This window comes from Schistocerca americana, chromosome 5 (genome assembly GCF_021461395.2).
Source record: "Schistocerca americana isolate TAMUIC-IGC-003095 chromosome 5, iqSchAmer2.1, whole genome shotgun sequence".
NCBI classification, from domain to species: Eukaryota; Metazoa; Arthropoda; class Insecta; order Orthoptera; family Acrididae; genus Schistocerca; species Schistocerca americana.
In genome coordinates, this window is record NC_060123.1 from 584,687,279 (window position 1) to 584,711,806 (window position 24,528).

The 24,528-nt window shown below is 39.9% G+C and overlaps 1 protein-coding gene across 1 annotated transcript in view; it reads left to right on the plus strand.

The window, feature by feature from the left end:
* Positions 1–15,224, plus strand: part of LOC124615500 (monocarboxylate transporter 12-like) — a 204,558-nt gene extending 189,334 nt beyond the window's left edge. The window contains exons 7-8 of the mRNA XM_047143450.1: positions 3,062–3,253; positions 13,185–15,224. Coding sequence (XP_046999406.1) covers positions 3,062–3,253; positions 13,185–13,309 — 317 coding nt within the window. The 3' untranslated portion in view covers positions 13,310–15,224. The remainder of the gene's footprint in view (positions 1–3,061; positions 3,254–13,184) is intronic.
* The last annotated feature ends 9,304 nt before the right edge of the window (positions 15,225–24,528 follow it).

Below are 24,528 nucleotides of genomic sequence, written 5' to 3' on the forward strand. Positions count from 1 at the left end.
CAACAGTTACAGCTGCTTTTCAGCGAAGTTCAGCGTAATAAATTCGTCGGCATTCGCAAGTCCTTCACATCTCGGACAGAAACGTGTTCATTCCCATCCGTACAATGTCCAAATGTTGCAACAGTTGTTGCCCAGAGATCAGGAGGCACGCCAGAAGTTCTTTACAGTCTCTGGAAATGACTACCACTCATACCGATTTTTTCAACAATTTCATGACGTCTGGTGAGGCGCAGTTCCATTTATTGGACTACGTGAACAGACAAAATTGTAGTGCCGACCAACCCTCATTAAATGCATGAAAACACTTGATAGCGCAAATGATGCTGTGTAGTGTGGCATTTCTACAAAGAATGCTGCTATTGGTCCTTACTCTTTTGAGAATGATGCTGGCGGCAGTGCCACAGTAATATCAGATCCATATGTTGTTATGTTACACATTTCGTAAGGCAGGAAAAGTGTCATAAAAATATCCGTGCGTAGTTACGGTTCCAAAGGACGGTGCGACCACTCACACAACCTGAACGGCCATGACAGCATTACGCAGAATGGTTCCAGAGCGTCTTATTTCCTGCTTTGCTGACGTATCAGCTGGCCACTGTGAGACCCAAAGCGTACGTTACTAGGCCAGTAACTAGTGAGAACTTGAGAAACAGCATTCACGCCGAAATCTAGACCATAACAAGCGACACTTCGCAAGCTTATAGCGGATGTACGATTTCGTTCCGAGAATTGCATTGCCGACAATGGTTGACACCTAAAGGACATAATTTGTAAAAAGTGACATGTCTAATAACATATTATGAAGTCTTTTGTCAAACAATGCACTCTAACAACGTGTAACTGCAAAACTTCTTGGTCAAATAAAATCTTTAAAGGAAGTCACGGTTTCTGCCGCACACTGTGTAGTGACACGAAATGATTAAGTGTGATGTTCTTGAAATGCCAAGAACTGACAGTCGATACCGTTTATAGCGATATCGCTTTTAACTACGTATTGGTTATACAAACAAAATAAAATGGTCCACTTTAAAACCCTTTCAAAGACTGGACTTAAAAAAACTCTTAGTACGGCATCGCGTATTGAGACTTATATAAAACGACGTATTTTTCATTATATTTTCGAAGAAATATATCACCTATAACGTCCAATGTTCATTTAATTTGTTACTTATTTTGGAATTACTAACAGCAATGTAACACTTATTATCAAACTCTTGTTTTTGCAGATTCTTAGTTTCAAGTCAGGCGCTAAAAGGAAAACATCGTCAAATGCAAACTGTGTACGCACATTTTCAATGCAAAAGCAAACAAAGGCAACTCATTATTTTAAGTAGGACAGTACACTGTAGTATGCGTAACTATTTGGCATTTTAAAGTAGCTGCTTAGAAATCAAAACTGCACTGTCTTTACTGTGATTGTACAAAATTAGAAAATTAAAAACCCTAATGTCTTATTTTATCAAAGTATAAAAGTGGAATAATAGTATTTTCGTTACTGACTTTTTGTGGTTATGTGTGTTACATATTTTCATTGTGTTAGATACAGTCCATCACGTTTGTACAACATTTTAAAGAGAAACATAGGAGAAAGTGTAGGCCTTTCTGGAATTTTTGTATAGAGTTCTGTCTTTCCATTTTGCTGCTGCTGATTAATTTTTGTATTACAGTAACGGGAACGAAATTGTGTCATTCACGAGTATGATACTGTGCAGTGCTTACAACAAGTTTTAAACATACTTAACATTTCATTTCATCCATTACCCAAGACCATATTCGACACTATTGAAAAGTTTACAGTGGTACCATTTCTTTCTTCGCTTGTTAAGGGTTTATACATTTTTCTGGCATTTTACTGCTTTACGTAGTGCATAAACATAAGAAAAATTCTTCTTCAGTCCCTCTTCACAAATACTATGTTGTAAATAACGTAAATATACTGTACTTGCGACACTTTTAGAAGTGTTAACTCTGTGGGACCAAAAAATTTGCAAATATGAAATTTGTATCAAGAAACAAAGCAAAAACCGTGTTTGTGTGACTATCAAAAATGGTTCAAATGGCTCTAAGCACTATGGGACTTAACAGTTGAGGTCATCAGTCCCATAAACTTAGAACTACTTAAACCTAACTTACCTAAGGATATCACACACATCCATGCCTGAGGCGAGATTCGAACCTGCGACCGTAGCAGCCGCATGGTTCCGGACTGAAGTGCCTAGAACCGCTCGGCCACCGCGGCCGGCTGTGTGACTGTCGTCTCTATGAACTGTAAACCGACGGCGCCTTCGATGTTGCTGTAACCGTTTTCGACTACATGTTTATGTTGACGCTGCTGTCAATCATAGGTTATTTGAGTACGTTAGCCAGTGTTGTCTTCAGAAAGTGGTTGCGGCAAAAGTCAGGATTTTCTACATTCTGGCAGACTATACAGAAAACCAAAGGCCACGACAACTTACTACCTAAAATAAAAATATGGCATTTCAGTCTTTGATCGCTATTTTTTATTTCCAAGGACCGGTTTCAGGCTAGCTGCCCATCTTCAGATCTGTTAGGCAAAGTTAAAAAATATAATTAACTAGAGAGATACATTTACTGATAGAAACATCTTAGTTTACAAAAAGAAGAAATTTTGGAATGTATTAAATGCCAACATATCATATATCGCAGTTACAGAGTAACTTGTCAGTACAGAACTATCGGTTCACTGTCATAACTAAAGTAAATTTTGATCTGTTAAAAGCTTATATCGCAGTTTTGGATAAACCTGACTGGAAACAGTAAAAAGTTCCCTCTACCTATAAGAATTGTGCATATGTTATTTTTTCACCGTACTTATTAATGGTGAATACATTTTTTTAATAAAACAATTTTTTTTTGAGTGGGCCATAAACCGAAATAATAAATCATGTCTAGTTTTGATAAACTTGCTAGCTTTCTACGATGTATTGTGGTGGTAGAAACTACTGGTTGTGATGAGTTTCACTTTGTACAAGTCGAGTAGTGTAAGAGCTTACGCGGTATGTGGTCTACACCTCGTCTCACGGTCTGTGACGTGTTGCAGCCATCGCCATGACGAGCGACCTGGTGGCGCTGTGCGTCATCTGCGCTCTGTGCGGCTTCTCCCGCGGCTCCGTCGTGGTCAACATCAACCTGTGCGTCTCCGAGGCCTGCGTCGACGAGAAGGTGCCCGCCGCCGTCGGCCTCAACATGGTCTTCAAGGGCATCTCCATACTCACCTTCGGCCCTCTGCTCGGTAAGGGAGTTCCTCCTATGGTCAGACGTACCCCACTCCTGCACACTGGATAGGATTACGACACCCCGTAACTCCTGTTCTTCTTGCTACGCAGATCTTTACTTAATACCGGCTTTCCGCATTCTCTGTATTCTACCAATCATTTTAATATTACATGTTCTGCACCTTTAACATTATGAGTCACCTGATAGCTCTCCCTCCCTCTTATTCTTTTTTGCTTTCTCCATCTCTCCTAAAACATCTGTAAAGGAGTGTCTTCTTACGCAGTGTCCTAACGTGTTCACGAAGGTGAGTCAAATGAAAACCTTAAATTTGTAATAACAAATTGAAATTTCGCGCCGTTATCCTGTAAGTTGGTAAGCATGCTACAAACAGCGTGCAGAATGGCCTGTAGGTGGCAGCATAGTGCAGATGCACACATACCGTCGCAGTTTCAGTATAAAGATGGCCGCCCCATTTGCGACTTGCACCAGGGAAGAACAGCGTTTTGTAATTCGGCTTTGCGTAGTGATGGTGTGAAACCTATTGAAATTCATCGACGAATGAAGGTTCGGTACGGTGATGAGTGTTTGTCACAGCAGCAAGTCTACGAATGGAGTACGAAGTTCGCAAATGGTGTGACTTCAGTGGAAGATGCTCCTCGTCCATGTCAGGCACAACGAGTTGTGACTCCACAGAACATTGCAGCAGTTGAAGCTATAGGGAAGGGAAACCGCCGAGTGACACTGAATGACATTGCAGCATGTTTACAGCTTAGTCATGGGTCAGCACACCACGTTGTGCATGAGGTGCTCTAGTTTCACAAAGTGTCTGCAAGATGGGTGAAAAGGCAGCTGACTCCTGAAATGAGAGAACGACATGTTGATGCTTGTGAAGAACTTCTTCGGGGCTTTGAACGAGAAGGTGATGGCTTCCCTGCAAGAATCGTTAATGGGGACGAAACCTGGGTTCACTTCCACCAGCCGAGCGAGCAAGGAATGGCGTCATTCCTCACCACCAAAACCAAAGAAGTTTCGAACAGAACCATCAGCAAGGAAGGTTATGCTGAGTCTCTTTTGGGACGAAAAAGGCGTCATTTTGGAGAACTACATGCCTAGAGGGACCACTGTCACCAGTGCATCATACACAGATCTCCTAAAAAATCATCTGCCGCCTGCAAGCAAATCAAAGCGACGTTGATTGCTGTTAGCAGGTGTCCTTTTGCAACATGACAATGCAAGGCCACACACTACCCGTACAACAGTTGCAACAATCACAGACCTGCGTTTTGAGTGTCTTCCTCATCCACCATACTCACCAGACCTTGCTCCAAGTGATTTCCATATGTTTGGACCACTCAAAGACGCAATGGGAGGAAAGAAGTTCCGTTCTGACGAAGAGGTACGCCACTCAGTGGGCGAGTGGTTGCGCGGACTACCAAACAAATTTATTTCTAAAGGAATTTATGCACTTTGTAAGCGCTGGAGGACTTGCATTCAGCGTGAGGGAGATTATGTTGAAAAGTGATTCAGCATTGTGCCACATCTGCACAATAAATAATATTTAAAAAAATTATTTATGGTTTTCATTTGACTCACCCTCGTATATTCTCTATAAAATGTAGTGCAATGTTTGTCTCTTTTCACCAACTCTCCTTAATACTTCTTCATTCTTAACTCTTTCTGCCCGGTTTATCTTTTCCATCCCGTTCCAAACCCACATCTCAGAGACTTCCAGTCTATTATCTTCCTTCCGTTTTCAGATTTGTGCGCCGTAAAAAACCACAGTCCACACGAAGCATTTAAACAGTCTTCCTCCCAATTGTCTGTTCAGTTTTCCACTTATAGCATTTTCTTCCTGTTGAATGTTGCGTAACCACTACAGCTCTGGTTTTTAATCCTTGGAGCCATGTCTTTCCTGCTTTACAATGAGGTGACAGAAGTCATAGGACACCACCTAACATCGTGTCCTACCTCCTTTTGCCCAGCATAGGGCAGCAACTGGACGTGGCATCGACTCAACAAGTCGGTAGAAGTCCCCTGCTCAAATATTGAGCCATGCTGCTTCTACGGGGTGGTCCATCTGAAGTTTCGGATGAGATTATCTCGAAAACTATATATCGGGTAAAAGTAGTAGCTAAGACAAGTTCGTAAGCCCGAAGGGGGACATCAAATGATACTACACGTAACCCCGTTCCCCCCCCCCCCCCAATTGGGTGGGGCGGGGGGCAACTTTTAAATCTTATATGGAAACCTCCATTTTTTTTATTGCGGAATGGGATTCTCGCTAAAAAATTAATCAAGTTTTATCTGATACATTTTTTAAACCATTGAAATCAAGAAAAATTAAAACTGGGGATGAACTCCGATTTATTTAGATGATCCACGAAGGACGCATCAAATCGATACAAAATGTGCAAATGTGCACCAATTCTTTCATTACGCCAAATTAAGCTTTTCTTTTTTTTTTTTTTTTTTTTTTTTTTACAGAATGTTTTTTACAAAATGTTTTTGAGGGAGGGAGGCGGAATAGTATTAAAACCTCGTTAGGGAATTCTTCACAATTGCATTACTTACAAGGGGAGGCCGCCAAATGTGAAATTCAGATTGGATTGATACTGCGCATGATAAAAGCTCATGGCCAGAGGTGTAATGTGGCAAAGCACCAAGATGCACTTCTCAGCCGTTGTCGAGAAAATCGACAGTTAAAAGAAACCGTTGTGGTGAAATTCTTTCTACGATTAATAATTTTCCACAGCGTCGTGGCGCAGCGGTAAGCGCTCGGGTTTGTTATCCGAAGGTCGCCGGATCGAATCTCGCACCATGCAATTTTTTTTTAGTATTTGTTTTTTTGTAATTCAAATGTGTCTATATATATATGGCTCAGTTGCAATAATTATGCATGTAATAAGTTGTTGAAAGTCGTTTGTCATGGAAAAACTGGCGACTTCGAACATCATTATTTTTTCCGCAAACAAAGTTGTATTTCACAAATGTTATTAATTGTCTTCATAATGTTAACCACGTATAGTTAACGGAAGACGTAGAAACGATATTGCGAAACGAATACGTATAGCGTAAGTCAAACGTTCGAATTAGAATAGAGACCCCACGAACACAAATTCGCTGTGGCAGGTATGAAATATAAACTCCGTTACTCGCTCGTTACACTTGAAGGACAGATGTTGAATGGGCCGAAACGAGCCGCCGCATAACAGCGTAGTTGGCTGCTAACTTCGAAAGAAGGTAGATGCGCTCCCTAGCGCAACTTATAACATCGTCGAAAATCAGTGGGCACGGGAGAGCTTTGGTACACCCTGTTAAAAAAACGGAAAAATGGAGGCGGTACAATTGGAGAGCGATCCGCCTTCACCAGCATGCATAAGCAATTCATTAATAGTTTATATATATATATATATATATATAAAATTCCCGGCAATCAGTTGCAATAATTATGCATGTAATATATATATTTGAATTACAAAAAACTAATAATAAAAAAAATTGCATGGCGCGAGATTCGATCCGGCGACCTTCGGATTACGAAGCCGAGCGCTTACCGCTGCGCCACGACGCTCTAGAAATCTATTAATCGTAGAGAGTATTTCACCGCAACGGTTTCTTTTAACTGTCGATTTTATCGACAACGGCTGAGAAGTGCATCTTGGTGCTTTGCCACATTACACCTCTGGCCATGAGCTTTTATTATGCGCAGTATGAATCCAATCTGAATTTCACAATTGGCGGCCTCCCCTTGTTAGTTAAAAAATATGGTTTATGACAGACAGCCCTCAACCCGAAACGAAACGATATGGAGCAACGCATTGGAAGAGCGTGTGCAGCCATACCACGGGATGTGCTGCTCAAAACTGTGGACAACTTGCGCAGACGATTGACTTTATGCAATGAAGCAAATGGGGATAATTTTGAACAATTTCTTCGTGGATAATTTCATTAATTAAGCACCCCAAATTGTGAGAGGTAAGGGGACTCTCACTAATAAAGCACCCCAACATGTGAGAGGCAAGGGTACTCTCACTAATAAAGCACCCCAACATGTAAGAGGCAAGGGGACTCACACTAATGAAGCACACCATGGGAACATCATTCTACTACGTCCATGTCGTTGTTCCTGCTAACGCTTAAAGTAGGATACAGTACATTTTGTACAAAAAATAGCTTAATTTGGCGTAACGAAAGAACTGGTGCACATTGTTTATCAATTTGATGCGTCTTTCCCTGATAATTCTACATAAATCAGAGTTCATCCCCAATTTTACTTTTTTCTCGATTTAATCGCCATCTGAAAATGGTTTGAAAAGTGTTTCAGACAAAACTTGATTACTTTTTTATGGAGAATCCGAATCTACAATTAAAAATGGGTGTTTCCATTTAATATTTAAAAGCTGACCACCGCCCCACCCAAGGGGGTGGGGGCTGGAGTTCATGTGTAGTATTATTTGATGTCCCCCCTTCGAGCTTACAAACCTGTCTTAGCCACTATTTTTACCCGATGTATAATTTTCGAGATAATCTCATTCGAAACTTCAGATGGGCCGCCTTGTATAACAGACGATAGGTAGAAAGTCGGCCACTGTGGCCGTGCGGTTCTAGGCGCTTCAGTCTGGAACCGCGCCACCGCTACGGTCGCAGGTTCGAATCCTGCCTCGGGCATGGATGTGTGTGATGTCCTTAGGTTAGTTAGGTTTAAGTAGTTCTAAGTTCTAGGGGACTGATGACCTCAGAAGCCCCATAGTGCTCAGAGCCATTTGAACCATTTTTGATAGCTGGAAGGTGGTGCCAGCGCAGGATGTTGTGCACGAATTGACCTCTTAATTATGCTCCATGGGATTAATCATTCGCTCGAATTGTCCAGAACGTGCTTCAAACCAGTCACGAACAATTGTGGCCCAGTGACATGGCGCGTTGTCATCCATAAAAATTCTATCCTTGTTTGGGAACATGAAGTCCGTGACTGGCTATAAATGGTCTCTAGTAGCCGAACATAACCTTTTCCATTCAATGATCGGTTCAGTTGGACCAGAGAACCCAGTCCATTCACGTAATCACAGCACTCACCATTATGGAGGCTCCACCGCTTTACACATTGCCTTGTTGATTGGGTCCGTGGCTTCCTGAAGAAGTCTGCGCCACACTCGAACTCTACCATCAGCTCTTACCAACTAAGATCGGGGCTCGTCTGACCAGGCGAAGATTTTTAAGTCGTCAAGGGTCCAGCCGATATGGTCACGAGCCCAGGAGAGTCGCTGCAGCAAAGGCAGTCGAGTCGGTCGGTCGTCGTCTGCCATAGCCCATTAACGCCATATTTCGCTGCCTTGTCCAAACGGATACGTACGTTGTACACCCCACGTGGATTTCTTGCGGTTATTTCACGATGTATTGCTTGTCTGTTAGCAATGACAATGACAATGACGTCAGTGGCGCTGCTCTCGGTCGTTCAGTGGAGGTCGTCGGCAGCTGTGTTGCCCGTGGTGAGAGGTAATGCCTGATATTCGATATTCTCGGCACACTCTTGACACTGTGGATCTCGGAATATTGAATTCACTAGCTGTTTCCCAAATGGAATGTCCCATACGTCTAGCTGCAACTACCAGTCCGGATACAAAGTCTGTTAATTCCCTTCTTCTGGCCGTAATCACGCCGGAAGTCTTTTCACATGGATCACCCGAGTACAAATGGCAGCTCCGCCACTGCACTGCCCTTTTATACCTTGTGGTTCAAAAATGGCTCTGAGCACTATGGGACTTAACATCTATGGTCATCAGTCCCCTAGAACTTAGAACTACTTAAACCTAACTATCCTAAGGACATCTCACACATCCATGCCCGAGGCAGGATTCGAACCTGCGACCGTAGCGGTCACGCGGTTCCAGACTGAAGCGCCTAGAACCGCACGGCCACACAGGCCGGCTATACCTTGTGTGCGTGATATTACCGCCATCTGTACATGTGCAAATCATTATCCCATGATGTTTGTCAGCCCCTCACCTCAGCCCAAGTATTAGAAAATTTTTAATTGTCCATTTGTATCATGTCCTGGTATTAAGGTTATCTTCCCATCCTTTATACCAATGGAAATAATCTTGGTTTCCTTCATAACATACTCTTGACTTGTTGCAGTTAGATTTGCTACCATTTAGCTCATTGTGAGTTAGTTTTCATCCAAAAGCTCCGTATTGTCATCATATTTTATATTTTTAGACCCAAAAATACAAACATCCTTGTCATCTTCAAAATAAGGCATCCACCAACTTTTTCAATCAATGGCAAGCCGAGTAACTTCTTGCATAAGGGACGGAGATGGACCAACGCTTCATTGACTAGCTCAGTTTGTGAAGCTCTTTCTCTTAAATAAGTATCCAGTTTTTCTGAAATTTCAGTCATTTGTTTGTCAGTCCATGTATATCACATATACCGATTTCCATCCGATTTGACTAAGTCTGTCGTGGTGCGTCTTTTCTCTTTTTTTAATTTTTTATTTTTTTGTACGTAGCATAGTGCCCTGATTATCAGTTTTTCACGGCCATACAACATTCCCGTACTTGGTAGATACCATATTGCAGCCAAATCTATGACGTGTGAGACACAATAAATTCTCCATTTACTCTGATACACATTTATTTCGGTAAGATGAACTAATAAGCAGAAAAACACCCCAGCATCTATTAAACGAAATTTTGATGCTACAATTCTCAAACTTCGATGGGTCACTGCGCCCAAGTTCCTAATGTCCCGACACGGATTTTTTTGTAGAGAGTTATTTTTACCGTCCCATACAACATATTCAACGTTGTGGTAGTAGTTTTGAAATACCGTGTGTATGTCACCAATTTAATAAAGGAATGCAGAAACAAATACCATCATATTACTGAAGATATATTTCACAGTTTAGTTGACATTTCGTACATCTGACCTTCTTTCATGATGGTCTAGGTCATAGGTTTGTTACTTCTTCTAAGTATTCAGCCGTCTTTTTCTTGGTCTTCCTAAGGATCTCGTTCCTAAGGGCTTAAAATTTAAGGCTCGTTTTAGTAGTCTTGAATCTGGCATTGTTGTAGGTGTTCTAGCCAGCTTTGTCGATTAAACTTGATCTTCTCTTTTATAGCATATACGTCAAGCTCAGCTCTTATGTCTTCGTTTCTTAGTCTATCTATCTCGCACAGACGTTAACTCCTCTTAGAAATTTCATTTCTTGGATTCTGCTTTGTTGCTTTTTAGTAGCTGTCCTAGTTTCGCTATGTGAGGATGGACATTACCTTCTTAAACTTGATTTTTGTGTCTTTCCTCACTTTATTTCTCAGTGTTCCATTGATTGTTCCTCATGTCATTTGATGATTCTGCAGTTAGTTGTCAGTGTCTAATTCAGTCTGGCAGCTTATAATACTTCAAAGCTAAATGAATTTGTCCAGTGTGTTTGATTCCTATTATTCTGTTATTGTTATCTAATTGATGGAGATTGCTATAATGGCGATACTGACAAAAAAGTAAATTTAAAATACCGCCGTCAGGCGTGTTCTCTGGTCTCGTTGGCTAGAGGTATATCCTAGAAAAGTTTAGGTTGAGGTTCAAGATCTGTCTAGTATACAAATTACATTGACTGTTTGTTGACAGCATAGCACACACTCTACTTAAGAGACAAAGTTTCATCGTAGGCTCATTAGTTCTGTAGTTGCTGGTAGCTGGCGCCATTTATTGGGGAATGCTAACTTATCTCTTAAAATCCGTATAGATCTTCATACCACAATCCGAACTGAGCAGGATTCCAACGCTCTATTCTTTCCTCTGTTTTCTAGCGAATATCGAATCCATTAAACATGTGAGTGACATTGGGCTTCTTCCTGGTTTTCAACGATCCTGAAGCAGAATCTGTCTAAAACTAAAGCGTCTAAAATACGAGTACGAAGAATGATGGAAATCACGCTTATGCTCCAAGGTGGCGTAAAAGTATTCTACATCGTATGTGAAGTATTTCGTGGCGTATAATGCGTCAAGACATTTCGACATTTCGGTATTTCTAGGGAAAGGCGTAAGTCTTTTTTTTATTGCAATTCTGTGACTTTATTCTTTTTTATACTCCAATGTTAACATCCACTTCTGAAGCAGACATGCGAAGCACGTTGAAAAAGTATCGTATTAATTCGAATTCGTAGTTGTTTTAGTAGATGCAGCGCTATAAATGTCGCCCCTTGTCACGCTTTCATCGGCATATTCTCCTGTTGTTCTGCTGTATTCATGACTGTAACGGAAGAAACGCCAGCTTGGCTTGTAATTAAGAAGGCAATAAAATGCTTAAAACAGTATGTTCCGCTCCGCTGCTAAGATAGAAACTTGCTGTTCTAATTGTTAATACGCGGTGGCGTAGTTTTCAAAGTTCAAGGGGAACGTGAAAATGTTTGTTACATTTCTGGCGGCACCGTGCTACAGGAGCAATTTTATTAATTTCCGTTATAAATGTTTGTTGTCTAGCCATGATTGCGCGGCAAAATGTACACTGATATCGGCGAAAATAGAAGTAGCGAGGTCTGATAGACCAGGAGAGTGGCGTTTGTTTAATATTACTCGGAGCCCCAGTATTTATTTTTTAGTGCTGTATAATATTTTTCTACCGAGAAAATTAGTTGCGAAACCCTCAGGCGCAGCAACAAATGGTTTGTGTTCACTGTGGACTGGACCTGCTGCGACCACCTGCTGGTAACAAGAGTAATAATCGATGTCAGCAGATACAGCAGTGAGAAACGCTGTATCAGTTTTATCTGGTCTCTTGTGTCTATTACGCACACCGGAAGAACACCCCTCCCCCTCCGAGAGGACATGACGCTCACGTGATATCGGCCTAATAATCTAATTAATATTGCAGTTAAATGACTGGCTGACTATAACACACTAGGGAAGACCAATTTTGTGTATGGGGGGGCGTGATATCGAAAGATGAATTAATGAGAGAATGATTTAGAGAGTTTTACCCTAGCTAAAGACTGACTACACCGCCCGTCGAAAGAGTTCAGAGACTGGTTCTATTCCTGACATACAAGTGACGTAGGCACAGCTATCTACAGTGGCAGCTTGAACTAACAACCAGCGTAAACAACTGGTGTGATTCGACAAGTAACTTTTGAGCAGGCAGTGTTAAATAAGGGACGTGAGGCCTTAGTATGTCAACATCGTTGTGTCACGAACCTCAGTGGAGCAACATCTCTAAGTCAATTGTTCAAGGTGTTCTCCTCAATGTTCTGAAGAAGAGAAACGTGTGTGCAATATTTGCTCCGCACACCGTCACTACTGGATAAAAACAAGGACGCATGAAAGCCTGTCGCGACTTGAGTGAAACGCAAAACGGGGACAGTTCTTTTGTGGAAAGAATGACATGGATGCGAGTCTTGGTGTCATCAATACGAACCTACACGACAAAATACAGGAATTCACATGACGGCTCAACTCTTTGACGACATAACCTGAGATCGAGACGATCTGACTTGCGACTTAAAGAAGGATTTCTCCAGAGTTTCACATGGTGTTATGGACAGTCTGTGCGGTGTAATTTAGTGAGAATAGACTGTATAGACGTCTGGAACTTTAAAACCACCGTCTTAACTTTCCTCTAATTTTTAAATGGTTCAAATGGCTATAAGCACTATGGGACTTAACATCTGAGGTCATCAGTCCCATAGACTTAGAACCACTTAATCCTAAATAACCTAAGGACATCACACACATCCATGTCCGAGGCAGGATTCGAACCTGCGACCGTTGCAGCCGGGTGGTTCCGCACTGAAGCGCCTATAACCGCTGGACCTCTCTATTTTTTAATCCAGTCTCGAAACATTTTGCGCTGACAGGATGGTGCGTGCACCTAACACCGTTCTGGGCTACGTTGTTGTCCCTTTTAGGTGGCATGTAGTCATTGATACTTAACGCCTTTTTCATGTCCACAGGTTACGTCCGAGACGAGACGGAGAACTACCCGCTGTGCATGCACATCCTGTCGCTGCTGATCCTGGTGACCATGTTGTGCTGGCTTGCCGAACTGATCGTCCTCCGCTTCCGCCGCAAGAGATGATTGCGTCCTGTTGACAACCACGAAGCCTTTAGTTGGGACGGTGCTCCAGTCTACTGGACATGACGGCGGAAGCTCGCCGGGGCACAAAAGGACTTGGATGGGCCTGTGGGCTGTGTGATCCGGCGTCATGTGGACTCCTTAGTGACGCGAACTTGTCTACAGTCAAGCGTGGAAACGTTATTGACTGCCTTGTCTTCGCCCAGTAAAACCCGAGCAAGGTGTAGTACTTAACATACTGCCATTACATGGAATCTATGGACGAATGGTCCAGTAACAAATGTTGAAGAGTAATGGAAAGTGTGAGCAGACTTCTCAAGAAACACCACTGTTTTCATCCAAGTTCTATGACGTGACTGTAACGTGGATGCAACGTGCAGTTGTGAAAAGCCAGCTAAATTAGTTGAGAGTGTATTACATATATGGGCTCCGTGGGATTATACTTCAGGTACAGCTGCTGAAATTCTTGAGAAAAATATTGGAAAACAATTAATTGTATTGAAATTGATAATTATGGAGTAACAGCATGAGTGATGGATGTATTTGTTCTGAGGAGAGACAGCAATGTAAATCCATTATAAATGTTTTCCAAAGGTAGTTTATGAGATCACGTCAAATTGATTTTAGATGTTCAATACAGAGGTCTCTCTTTTGTCCAAATAATCCTACCCAGCTTATGTTCAGTAGACCACATTTATGTCGTTGAACTGTTTGTAACTGAAGTGTCTTTCAAAGGCGTAATTTTTCTATTGTAATTTATATGACGGACTGCAGATTTAGAATTTAGAAGCCGAATCTTTTCCTCTTTGGCAACATACAGGAACGACAAGAATTTCTGCTACGAGTTTGTGTTAATAGTGACTGTAAAGATTCTTATCACGTGTTTTCGAATCCTGAGACACAATATCGTAGTTAAATTAACTGAAGTGCCTTTTTCAACTGATATAAGTGTTGTAAAATTGACTGGTTCACATGTGAGAAGTTCCAACGAATCACAGCAAGTTTCCGGAACAATTTTGACAAAACTCGGTGGATGCACCTATCTCTAAGCTCTACATCAAAACACTATTTACATTAATTGTTATCAAAGGGGCTTCAATTGGAATTTTATTTCTTTTCTCCTGTTAAACAAATGTCTGTGTTTGAAGATGTAAATTCATTCTCTTCTTTGGCCACCACTGACGATTATTGAGCACACACAATAAGTCAAAAATGTTTGGGTTTCAGCAGGAGTGTTACGGCTAATTAAATGCTGTAACTGCATCTGCCATGTTCAAAAGGACACATTCATTTTGTGTTTGAAAGAATACCATATTGCTTCAGTGTGGCCCAACTTGTAGGGAGCAAAACTTCAGTATGTGGATAAAAGAAATCATGTACTATTAATAAATTCACTTTTTACTGATTCGTTTCCAAACAAATTTTACGTTAATGGACATTTGTGTATCATCGCTGCATTTACTGAAAATTTATTGTCTCTGAGTGGATTGTTGTGGATTCTTGTTATATATAAATCACATCAGGGTACCAATAATTTATATTCTGTGAGACAGTATTATTGTAATTTGTCTATATCAAGAATGATATTCGTTTTTCAAACTTACAGTTGTAAATGAAACACACATAATTGCACTGCTGGTTGGACAGAGATAAGATTAAGTAACAGTTGATAAAATCAGTCTGTAGTCAAATGTTTCATGATGCAAACAATAACATAAATGTATTATGTTCCTTTGCTAGAATTTTGTAAAAATACAGTGGATTACGCTGAAATATAATTATTCACCTATTTTAATAAAGTGCAAAAGTGTGCATTCTGGACAGTAGTTCTGCATAATGTGCAGCCTTCTGGATGCACACACAAAGCTTTCTCAGCCAGCATAAGATACAGTAAGCAAATAAATCAGTTATTTTAATATTGTCTGTCATTTTCCGTTTATTTCTTTAGAAAAATCCTAATTCTTAAATCTGTCTGTACTGCAGAATATTACTGCCTTGAGTAGCTTCCTCTGTGGCTGGAAACCGCCGATGTCTCATCAGCATCAGTTAAAAGACCTAAAATAAATATGCCTACATCATCTGAAGATGAATCTGCGGGTTTGAAGCCTGTAACAGATCTATTAGTAATAAACAGGATAATTAACAGCAACAGCAACTACTTGATACTTTTACTTTCTGTAAAAATTTTGACACAGTCACTGTCTCAGGTCGTAAATATTCAACAAAATAACATGTAATTTTAAAATAACACACCTATTCAATAAATATTGTACCAGTATTGCATCAAAAGTATTTGGCCCATATTTTGGCCTGCGATCACTTTATAGGTGCTAGGGGAGGGATTACGTCCTAGTTTCCATACCTTGTTCCGTTGCTGGTATGATTAACCAAGAGAATAATAAAATACTCTTTTTATTATTATTCTGGGTGCCAAGGAACCATCTGAGTGAAGGGTACTTGCGAAGGAGTCGATTTTCTACATATATCCGAAGTTAAATGCTGTAAATAGATTAATTGTAGTATAAATATAAATAATCTTAAGCAACTTTCCAAATATTTTTCTACAATTGGTCGTTGCCTACATCCACTTCATATTATAGAATAAAACAGTTCTTTCAAAACCTACTTTCATTTAATCATAAATGCGCATGGTGCATATATGTAACACTCTCTGTTAAAAGGCCAATTGTTCTTCACATGATACTTTCTTAATGCCAGAGCAATTAAAGTAACTTTTTCATTGAGCTCTGTTGGTTCTGATCTCTCATTTTTTGACATATTATGAAAAAGCTGTAAACAAAATGTGTGAACTGCTATACTCGATAAACACTGATTGTTTTAGCTTTTTTATCTCTATTAGCTCGCTTCAAAATGATCCTTTTATGGTAAAAAAGCAAATTTGTGGTTAAAGGGAAGTGTTTTTTTAATCAAAGCATTTTCGCCCTTTGCATCACTTACCTCCCAAAATTCTTCAGTTTCCATTCAGCATTCTCCTTCCTCTCATTATCAACTTTCTGGATATAACAACCAAAACAACAAAACAGTAAGAATATGTTTGAAAATTTACTATAAACGCACAGCAATGGACATTATCAGTACCTAATCCTTGAACCACCCACACTCATAAAAGCGAACAGCACTTCAGGACATGCTCTATAGACTCAATACGGTGCCATTCACCAAAGGAAACTACCAAAAAGAGCTGGACATAATAATGCAGATTGCACAAAGAAAACAATGCTTACAGTAGTAACATAATCACAAAGCTAACAACAAAATTAAAAGTAAAATAAAAGCAGAAAGCACCAAACCACAGACAACAACACAAAAAAATCAAACACATAGTATTGTAGTAACTACACAGAATAATCAGAAAAAGATGAAAGAAAACACAACATGGTACACAATGACATACAAGCACAAATGCACACTTAAAATCATCAACGTTTTCAAAAGACAGAGAATAATCATAGCATACACAACAGACAATTCTATAAAAAATACACATCAAAAATGATAAAAAACAGAGACATATACCAGAAATCAGGTATACATCAAACACAGTGTAACACTTGTGAAGGAAAATACAGAAGACAAACAGGTAGAACATTTGATGTCAGATACAAAGAACACATGAGAGGCTGGAAGTATGGGACAAACCACTCCACATTTGCAGAACACCTAAGAGAAAATAACCACAAACCAACTACTAGAGAAGAAGGCACAAAACAAACTAGAATCAACAATAAAAAAACTCCTAACCCTGCAAGAAAATTACCACATACAGAACACCAAAGCAGAAAGGAAAACCCAGTTGAATGATCAAGTATTCACGCCAAACAATTCATTGTTTACACTAACAGATAAAATAATGGAATAACACACCTAAAGAGGAGTAATACAATAATAGTAATAATAATGCCACCCAATATAATAATAATACCACCCAACACCTTTTCACTCACTTCTCCATGAACCTCTCCATAAAAACTGAAACCAAAAATCAAATCAACTGTCACTAAAGCTTTCAAACACTATTAGAAGTTGGTTTTAAACATATACTTCGTTAGGTTGGCAACATATAGGTAAACAAACCAAAGAGGAGGAAACACATAACGAAGTCCCAATATATACGTTGTTAAAAGCACAGTGTTCGAACAAATAGCTGCATCTAGTGGCAAAAGAATAACAGAACGCCACAAAAAAAAAGAAGGAGAAACATGGTGAACAGTGTGAAAAAGCTCAGAATACAAAATTGTGCTTATGTTTTGGAAATCAACTGGTAGTACGACCTCCAGAGAAGTTGAGAGTAAACGCATATCACAGCAAAGTAATTATTTGTCTACACAAAAAAACGTGACGTGAACTGTTAGATTATCTAAAAATAACGAAACTGTATAGTTATAGATTCCACTGAAGATGCGTTAGAGGAAGAAAAAGGTGAAACGCGTCTGGAAAAAATAAATTTAAGTTGCAGCAAGAAAAGGTGGTTTTATAATAGTTGCATTCACGGTTTTTACTTGTTAACCCCTTTCACATTACTACAACTATATCTATACAACTCATCGTAGGGGTGTAGGTGAAGTCGAGACCAGCAATTTGATTTATGGCACTTGTGGACTATAAAGCCGGAACACAACTTCAAACTGGCGTACAAAAGGCGCCTATGCTATACCGCACGCGCGTCGCGATAGGTTTTTAATACCTCGTCCTCTTAAGCCACTGAAATTCGTTGACATTAGTAAGTTAGGCTTCTCTGAAGGGGTAATCAAAGGAAAAAGTGTTCTGAAGACGTTACGCAAAAACTAATTAGCGTTTCCAATTCGATCCAAACTTCACATGTACAAGCACAGTAGTCCGTGATTTGGATAAACAAGACCGCTGCGACTGTTTGAACTCTTTATTGGAGAACACGATCGCTTTCGCAAACAAATCTGCATCTTCATGTGTTTCACTGTATAGAAAGTGATAAAAGAACTTATCAGAAATTTAGCCATCCCAAGAAAAGGGCAAATAAAAGCGTTGAAGTCTATGTCTACCTACAGTCGAAGATTAAAGGTTCTGTTAAACCGGATAAAGCCATTCCCAACATTTAAATCTAGGTATTCAAGACTTTGACTCACGAATGTGCGAGCGTCTATGATAAAATGTACTGGGGACTAAGGCCATCCACAATTTAAAAGAAAAGTAAAAACGTCAAAGTAAGAACATAATAGCTATTAAAATAATTTATAATAAAAATAATTAAAATACTTAACAAATACACCGCGTTTGTATCATTAAAAGAGAAACAATTGTCAATAATGTCACACTGTACCTCCAATGTAGACAGCCTGTAAATGAAGCATTGGTGTGCCACCGCCAGTTAACCAGTGAGGCCTACACGAAAGGCCGCGCATGCGCAGTGTCGCAAACATTAAGTAACCAGATCTCGATTGAAATATTGGGAGCTGGCTGCACATTTTAAATTACAAACTCTAATAATCAGAAATAACATACACTGCTTATGAGCCCCAGAAAATACCCTCAACTCCCATACAGATTTACGCCACAGAAACGTTCTATCCAATTTTGATTATTTAAGCGAATAATGTTTACTGCCCTACCATTGTTCTCTATTATAACACGTTTCTCATTTGCGTAAAAAATTTTGTTATTTGGAACGACACTGTATTGGCTGGTGCTAGCATATAGGATCCTGGATAGTAAATTAGCTGCAACAGTAATTCTGACTTATGTGACTCTTAAATATTTTGGTAATTTAAAATGTGTAGCCAGCCCCCAATATTTCAGTAACGATATCTGGTTACTTAATGTTTGCAACACTGCATATGCGCAGGTTTCCGCGTAGGCCTCGCTACAGATAGCGGTTTGATGACGTCAGCAACAGCAACGCTTCCTCCCCAGGCGGTCTGCAATGGATGTACAGTGAGACACTATTGACAACTGTTTCTCTTTTAATGTTACAAACGCGAAGTATCTGCTACCTACTTTATTTTTATTACAAATTCTTTTAAATAACTACTACGTTCTTACTTTGATGTTTTTGCTGGAGTCTTTTTTAGGTTGGAGGTGGCCTTAGCCGCCAACACATTTTATCATGTTAAGAGTGGCTTTACCTGGTTTAAATTGATCTTTTAATCTTTGATTGTGGGTAGACATAGACCTTATTGATTTCATTTTTTCCTTTTCTTGGCATGGCTAAATTATTGATCAATTCTTTTATCCATTTCTGTACAAGCACCTGAAGATACAAATTTAATTTGTGAAATCGGTCATGTTCTCCAATAAAGAGTTCTACAGTTGCAGTGGCCTTGTTTACTCAAATCATGGAACCTTTCGGCTGCGGTTGCCCTACATGTAAAGTAGTAAGCACAGTAGACTCATAGCAAGAAAACTAGAGAAACAAAACGCTTCAATTGTTGATTTTGCGCTGTTGCAATTCACAGAATTTTGAGGTAAAATTTACACCCACCCCCATTTTACAGTTTGTAAATGCGCAACTAAACCGGTAGCGTAATAGGGAGAGGGGATATTCCAAAATGTCTCGCGGCGGTCATGTGCTGTGACTTTATTAAGTGACGGGAGCTGTGTTCCGGCTTGATGGTCCACAAGCGTCTGAAATCAAACTGTTCGTCTCGACGTCACCTACACGATTGTGGTATGTTCTAAACAGTTATCATTTACACCCTGCATACGTCGCTGATATTCGTCCATTGTGAGTACACGTTTCACGAACTTTGTACTCTCAATCTTACTCTCTGTGTATTTACATACATATCACTTTGCCTCTGTTGTAATCCAACTACCACGTTGTACGTCGGCGTATTATCATGAATCTATTTCTGCCAGCTGATTGCTGTTATTGAACAAGCCGTATTTGCTGTTTTTGTACTGGCTGTATGGCGTTTGCTCACATGGCGTGTGCTCACATGGTGTGTGGAACAGCGGAGAGGGTTATGCCATCACATGTATTTGGTTTCAGACCGTTGGGAACTATACTTCAGAATTACACGACGTAACGTTATAGAGTTGTCTTTGACATTCCATCCTACGTTAATACCCTTATGGTTTGAATTTTAAGGATCGACCTTTTTTTAACTCCAACGTATTTTATTTGATGAATGTTTGCTTTCAGAGTGCTTGGCAACGACCAAGCATCGAAACTGTATTCACATAGAATATTGTTAACAGCCCTATGCGAAATGACTTCATTATATTCTTATGTTACTTCCTGGAAGTTATTTCTTTTCGAAAACGTGATTGCTGAAACTTGGTGTGTGGGATATTAGACTCAGAGTGAAGAAATTACTACCTATGGTTATCCTAAAACACTATATTCACACGTATTACCTACTTTTGACCTCCTGAGCTATTTAAATCTTTGAACGTCACTGTCTTGATAAAATTATTATCTATCTTTGAATCAGTGTTGATAATACTACTTGAGCAACTCAGTCGTTTATCGGTGTGATGTTTGGTACGTTGTCGATAACTACTTACGTAATTTTTCCACTAAAAATGAGATCTACGTAAATTACAATAATTTGTAGCTTGCAGCTAACTCGAGAATTGTTATATCGGTATTTTACGGCCTGTTAGCTTTGTTTTTGAGTTTTTAGGTTATGGGTAGACAAATCTTGCTGTCGTAAAGGTCGTACTGCAAAAATGCATCGCCTGGGAGAGCAAGAAGTACATCAGCCGTAAGCACAATTCCACCTGGACAGTTTACAGTCGAAATATTAGCAATTGCCGAAGTATGGTTACGTCTGATATGCCATAAATTTATGGACAAATTAATAAGCTGTGAGAACCCGAAAATTCACGTGGAGTACACATTTGTACAAAAAGTGACCGCAGAAATCTTATTTACTGGATTTCTTCCTGTAAGTCAACCATTAAGTGAAGCCAAATTACATCTGTAATGGCTGCGAAGAGATACTCAGCCGGGCTAATGATGGTAAAAATCGGTTTGGTACAACTGGTGCAGGGAATAGGAAGATATTTTACTGCTCCCCAATATACTCAGAAACAAATTTTTTTGTGGAAGAAATACACATTTCCGTACGAACACGCCATTTAAGAAAATGACTTAATTCTAGCATACACTCAGACAACCACCTAAAACCCGGACTGTCTGTCTTCTCTTTACCAAACTAACTTTTCGCTACTACAGATTTTTTTTCGTATAAGTACATTTACTACGTATGTGTAGACAGCACACAATATACGAGATGAAGTAATTTCTGTCACGTCTCGCTCAAATGGTGAAGAACCAGCTTCTGTTATAGCGTGAAACATCGTTTCCGGACACGTGGTACAGATAATGTCTATAATCTTAAATATTCAATTAATCAACAGTAACACAAAAAAAAAAATTCGGAAAAAATCTCTCGCTTCAGTTAAAACTGTGATTTCGTAATAGTGACTTTGCTTTTATGCACAATGGAGTACCTTATCATAAAGTCAAGTCTCGGATATAGTTTTTAGAAGAATATGTTGTAGAAACTTTGGCATGACCTAGGAAATCCCAGACATACAATTCACAAAGCAATAACAAAGATATTACGCTATTTTTGTAACACCGTCCGAAAAGGAAGCAATTGCCTGGATTATGTTACCGTATTATACAACTGTGAGAACATATTTCACAGAAAATTTGTCTGTGGAATTACTGAAACTTTTAAATGAACATTTTTTATGAGAACATGTCCCTCCAAATGTGTGTCAGCATATTTTAGGAAATAAGTTGAAAACAAAATGAAGCTAAATGCGAAAAACATACGTCATTTAAAATGGGAGAATCTTTGCTATTTTAATATACCCAGAAATGAAATTTTTATTCATGCGAGTGACTCGCAGCTTATTGCAACACGTTCTAGACGCGACGTAGATGGCGTAGGAGTCATGTGTCCTAACTCCAACTGTCTCATGTAGGTGACAATGATGTGCGCGTGTGTAGTGGACTGTCGTGTTTGTGCTGTTGACAATGATGAAGGAGAGGTTGAAACCTACTCCCGGCACATAGCCTGCTCATCTCGAATAGCACCAAGGGACACGCCGAGCTTAACGTCCTCATCCGCCTGACGGATTACCGTCAATAGTCTCACATGCGCTCACTCCGTCACACGATGGGGAGGGATTAGGGAATTAACCTAGGTCACTGCCACTAAGTCTGGTGATCAGCAATACTACGCCACCACCTCTATGGTCCTTGCCGGCCAGGTAATGGAAATGCAATATTTTTCCATTGTTGTTGTTGTGGTCTTCAGTCCTGAGACTGGTTTGATGCAGCTCTCCATGCTACTCTATCCTGTGCAAGCTTTTTCATCTCCCAGTACCTACTGCAACCTACATCCTTCTGAATCTGCTTAGTGTATTCATCTCTTGGTCTCCCTCTACGATTTTTACCCTCCACGGTGCCCTCCACTGCTAAATTTGTGATCCCTTGATGCCTCAAAACATGTCCTACCAACCGATCCCTTCTTCTAGTCAAGTTGTGCCACAAAATTCTCTCCTCCCCAGTCCTATTCAATACCTCCTCATTAGTTACGTGATCTACCCACCTTATCTTCAGCATTCTTCTGTAGCACCACATTTCGAAAGCTTCTATTCTCTTCTTGTCCAAACTAGTTATCGTCCATGTTTCACTTCCATACATGGCTACACTCCATACAAATACTTTCAGAAACGACTTCCTGACACTGAAATCTATACTCGATGTTAACAAATTTCTCTTCTTGAGAAAAGCTTTCCTTGCCATTGCCAGCCTACATTTTATATCCTCTCTACTTCGACCATCGTCAGTTATTTTGCTCCCCAAATAGCAAAACTCCTTTACTACTTTAAGTGTCTCATTTCCTAATCTAATTCCCTCAGCATCACCCGACTTAATTCGACAACATTGCATTATCCTTGTTTTGCTTTTGTTGATGTTCATCTTATATCCTCCTTTCAAGACACTGTCCATTCCGTTCAACTGCTCTTCCAAGTCCTTTGCTGTCTCTGACAGAATTACAATGTCATCGGCGAACCTCAAAGTTTTTACTTCTTCTCCATGAATTTTAATACCTACTCCGAATTTTTCTTTTGTTTCCTTTACTGCTTGCTCAATATACAGATTGAATAACATCGGGGAGAGGCTACAACCCTGTCTCACTCCTTTCCCAACCACTGCTTCCCTTTCATGCCCCTCGATTCTTATAACTGCCATCTGGTTTCTGTACAAATTGTATTTTACCCCTGCCACCTTTAGAATGTGAAAGAGAGTATTCCAGTTAACATTGTCAAAAGCTTTCTCTAAGTCTACAAATGCTAGAAACGTAGGTTTGCCTTTTCTTAATCTTTCTTCTAAGATAAGTCGTAAGGTCAGTATTGCCTCACGTGTTCCAACATTTCTACGGAATCCAAACTGATCTTCCCCGTGGTCGGCTCCTACCAGTTTTTCCATTCGTCTGTAAAGAATTCGCGTAAGTATTTTACAGCTGTGACTTATTAAACTGATAGTTCGGTAATTTTCACATCTGTCAACACCTGCTTTCTTTGGGATTGAAATTCTTATATTCTTCTTGAAGTCTGAGGGCATTTCGCCTGTCTCATACATCGTGCTCACCAGATGGTAGAGTTTTGTCATGACTAGCTCTCCCGAGGCCATCAGTAGTTCTAATGGAATGTTGTCTACTCCCGGGGCCTTGTTTCGACTCAGGTCTTTCAGTGCTCTGTCAAACTCTTCACGCAGTATCTTATCTCCCAATTCATCTTCATCTACATCCTCTTCCATTTCCATAATATTGTCCTCAAGTACATCGCCCTTGTATAAACCCTCTATATACTCCTTCCACCTTTCTGCCTTCCCTTCTTTGCTTAGAACTGGGTTGCCATCTGAGCTGTTGATATTCATACAAGTGGTTCTCTTCTCTCCAAAGGTCTCTTTAATTTTCCTGTAGGCAGTATCTATCTTACCCCTAGTGAGACAAGCCTCTACATCCTTACATTTGTCCTCTAGCCATCCCTGCTTAGCCATTTTGCACTTCCTGTCGATATCATTTTTGAGACGTTTGTATTCCTTTTTGCCTGCTTCATTTACTGCATTTTTATATTTTCTCCTTTCATCAATTAAATTCAATATTTCTTCTGTTACCCAAGGATTTCTATTAGCCCTCGTCTTTTTACCTGCTTGATCGTCTGCTGCCTTCACTACTTCATCCCTCAGAGCTACCCAT